This window comes from Citrus sinensis, chromosome 4 (genome assembly GCF_022201045.2).
Source record: "Citrus sinensis cultivar Valencia sweet orange chromosome 4, DVS_A1.0, whole genome shotgun sequence".
In the NCBI taxonomy this organism is placed as follows: Eukaryota; Viridiplantae; Streptophyta; class Magnoliopsida; order Sapindales; family Rutaceae; genus Citrus; species Citrus sinensis.
In genome coordinates, this window is record NC_068559.1 from 2015930 (window position 1) to 2019284 (window position 3355).

At 32.3% G+C, this 3355-nt stretch overlaps 1 protein-coding gene across 1 annotated transcript; it reads left to right on the plus strand.

The window, feature by feature from the left end:
- Nucleotides 1–2062: 2062 nt before the first annotated feature.
- On the plus strand, nucleotides 2063–2705 carry LOC102620658 (uncharacterized). The gene has a single exon (XM_006486131.4). It carries the CDS (start codon nucleotides 2152–2154, stop codon nucleotides 2503–2505), a length of 354 nt encoding a protein of 117 aa, XP_006486194.1. The 5' UTR covers nucleotides 2063–2151; the 3' UTR covers nucleotides 2506–2705.
- The last annotated feature ends 650 nt before the right edge of the window (nucleotides 2706–3355 follow it).

Consider the following 3355-nt stretch of genomic DNA (forward strand, 5'->3'; position numbering starts at 1 on the left):
CAGATGAACCTTATTAAGGGTGCGTTTGGGATTGAGGTTGGGCAGCTGTAGCTTAAAAGCTACAGTACTAAAGTATTTGGTAAACACTAACTGCTGTAGCTTTTAAGCTATGTTGATATGATTTTTCACTTGTATAATATAAAATTTATTATATCTTTAATAATTTTATCAAAATTATTATTTAAAATTTATATTTACTATATATTATTAACTTTTGTTTCATAATTACAGCTTTTTTTCACAGCAGCTGTAGCTTAAAAGCTACAGCACTTCAATCCCAAACGCACCCTAACACAGATTCCAGCAGATGTTATGTAATACCATTAGAATTATATCTGCATGTTGGAGGCCCAACAACCATCTAACTTTAGCTAGAAAAAGAAGAGTGAAAGGAGAAATAGACAATAGTAATTTTGAAAGATTAAAAAAATTGTAAACATAGAGAAACTAATTAAATGCCCTTAATTAGTTACAATCCCCTTGTTGTAATTACTGAATAATTTTGATTTAATTTTTGTCGGTGGGTTCCAAGAATCAGCCGATTGGCATGCAAGTGGCCAGCTTGTGTATCGCGTACGCCTTCTTCTTCTTCTTCATTTCCATGTGTAATTCGTTTATTACAAAGACACGATCGCGCACCGCGTGTTTGGCTACCGCCTGGCATTGCATTTGCGAAGTTGTTTCCACTGGAATACACAGCAGTCAAAACGCTGACGTTTATTGTGGACCCTTATTCCCCACGCTCCATTTCTCCGCGTACTTCCCACTTCTCCGACTAACCGTTATATTTTCTTAATTAAATACTGTCCAGATTCCAGATCCCTGTATTTCTAAATATATTTCCATTTGGAACATATTTTTCGCGTTTGATTCAAATAGGCCCCCTAACGATATTATCTAGAAACTAAACTAATAATAATAATAATAATAATTAAGTAAAGCACATGTGGATAGGGAAATTATATCAATGATATCATCAAGGAACTTTAGATTCTTTTTTTTTTCTTTTTTGTGTATCTCAAAATTATAATTATTGTGCTATTTATAATATGTAAGGACTGTTTAGAATTTGGCACTTGAAAATCTAAAAATAATTTCTCGTATTCTAATATTTAATATACAAAATACAAATGGAAATGGTGGCTTCATATTTCCACGTCACAACAAATATAAAAGCATACGAAAATTAATACTAAATAATATTGTTGGCCGTTTTGATACAAAATGTTACGCACGTCCTTTTTGTGAAAATATAATTATTGTGCTATTTATAACATGTAAGGACTATTTAGAATTTGGCACTTGAAAATCTAAAAATAATTTCTCTTATTCTAATATTTAATATACAAAATACAAATGGAAATGGTGGCTTCATATTTTCACGTCACAACGAATATAAAAGTATACAAAAATTAATACTAAATAGTATTGTTGGCTGTTTTGATACAAGATGTTAAACAAGTCCTTTTTTGTGAAAATATATAAACTTAAGGATTCAGATGTTATTGTCCCTCGTTTATTTTAAGTAAATATTAAAATCTTAGCTATTCAATATGAATAGTACTAAAATTATTGCTGTGTCTGTAATCCAAAATATTTTCTCGCTATATTTTTCATTGAATCTCAAATAAATTAGAGAATTTTTGTTAATTGGGTGGTAATATACTTCCGTTTTCACCGATATTAAAGTTGAATCTCTGCGTACATAATAGTCTAGAAATAATTTACAGTTATTCTAGGCTCAATTATTCATATTGCAGTGGACGGTGGACCTAACTCTTAAGCTAATCTAATGTCTAACGTTTTTCTTTAAATTCCATTAAATTAATACCTACAATTAATGCAGTAACCAAATTGCCTTATCTTAGCATCAACTCCCAAATCCATCTAAAAAGTGGTTAATAATTGAAATCTCATAAATTTTCTACAAGATTTCATTGCTTCCAGTTCCATGGTGAGGCCTGCGCGTGGGTCATCCCCATCATGCCCCCTTTGACAATCAAACCCACGACTTTGTCAAACTCGAAACCCCTTAGTTTCATTTCTTCCTTCTCTATCTAGTAACTTCCCATATAAAGGAAAAGCTCGCCCCGTCACCCCCAACACACAAGACACAAGTTTCTTCTTTCACAAATTTCATCAAATCTTCCAATGGCAAAGACACAGAAACCCCATCAGCTCGGAGCATCAATAATCCTCTTCTTTTTGATAATATCATCCCTCTCTTCTCTATCATCAGCTAGGGTTTTACGTGATGACTATATCCCGCAAAGGTTAGCAATAACCGAACCCGAAGCAGCCTTCAGCATAGCACTTCCTAGTGACAACGTTGAGGCCTTGAAGAATACAGCTGAAGATGGTAATGAGCACCATCCATGTCACGACACGTCGTCGCCACCGAAACTTGCCGCAAAATTACACCGGCCGTTGGTTCTGAATGTGCTTCCCAAAGGGACGACGCCGCCGTCGGGGCCGAGCAAGGGAATCAATGATGTCAACAACTAGAAGCTTCAGGCTAGCTTGGATCATATCATATATATCATTAATTTCCCACAACTTGTGTCTGTCTATATGATTCTATCAATTTGTTATTCTTTTTCCAATTTTCTATTGGTAATTTAGTTTCAATATTTGGTCGGTGGTCATGACGTGTAAATAATCATTACACAATTATATGTAGTTACAAAGGTTTTTCTTTGATTTTATTCGGTGCTTAAATTTCTATAAATTTTATTTGTCCAAAACTGACGTAATAAATTCTATTTGTGATTGGCACATGACTGCATCTCATATTATCGATCTCTATTTTCTTTTGTATGCTTGCGAGTGTAACATTATTATGATAGTAATAGCTATCACAATCCACAATCTTTTTAAGTGCTTGTCATTAATTTCCGTGAAGTTAGTAATTAACATATATATATATATATATATTAATTATACAGTTTTCAAACTTCCTATTTTATTCTATTTTAATGCTAAGCTTCATACTCGCTATGAAAAAGAAAAAGAGAAAGAAATGATGCTGAATTTTTCACAGAAGCTACCTCATGAAGAGTAATTAATTAAGTTGGAATCATGAGAGAATTATTAAAATTGGTGTTAAAAGAATGTTGAATCGTAACGTAAAACATATTAAACTTGTAATATAACCTTTTTTAATTTTTATTTTTTTTTGGGAATTTGGAATAAAATAAAATAAACCCCATTTGAAAGTCAACTTGAGACTATATATGCGAACATAATGTACATTGCTTAAGTGAAACGTTAAAATCTTAATTACAAATATTTCCACAAAATGATATTGACAAAGGGGAAAAGGGCAAGAGTGTGAAATGAAACCAGCGAAATAAAT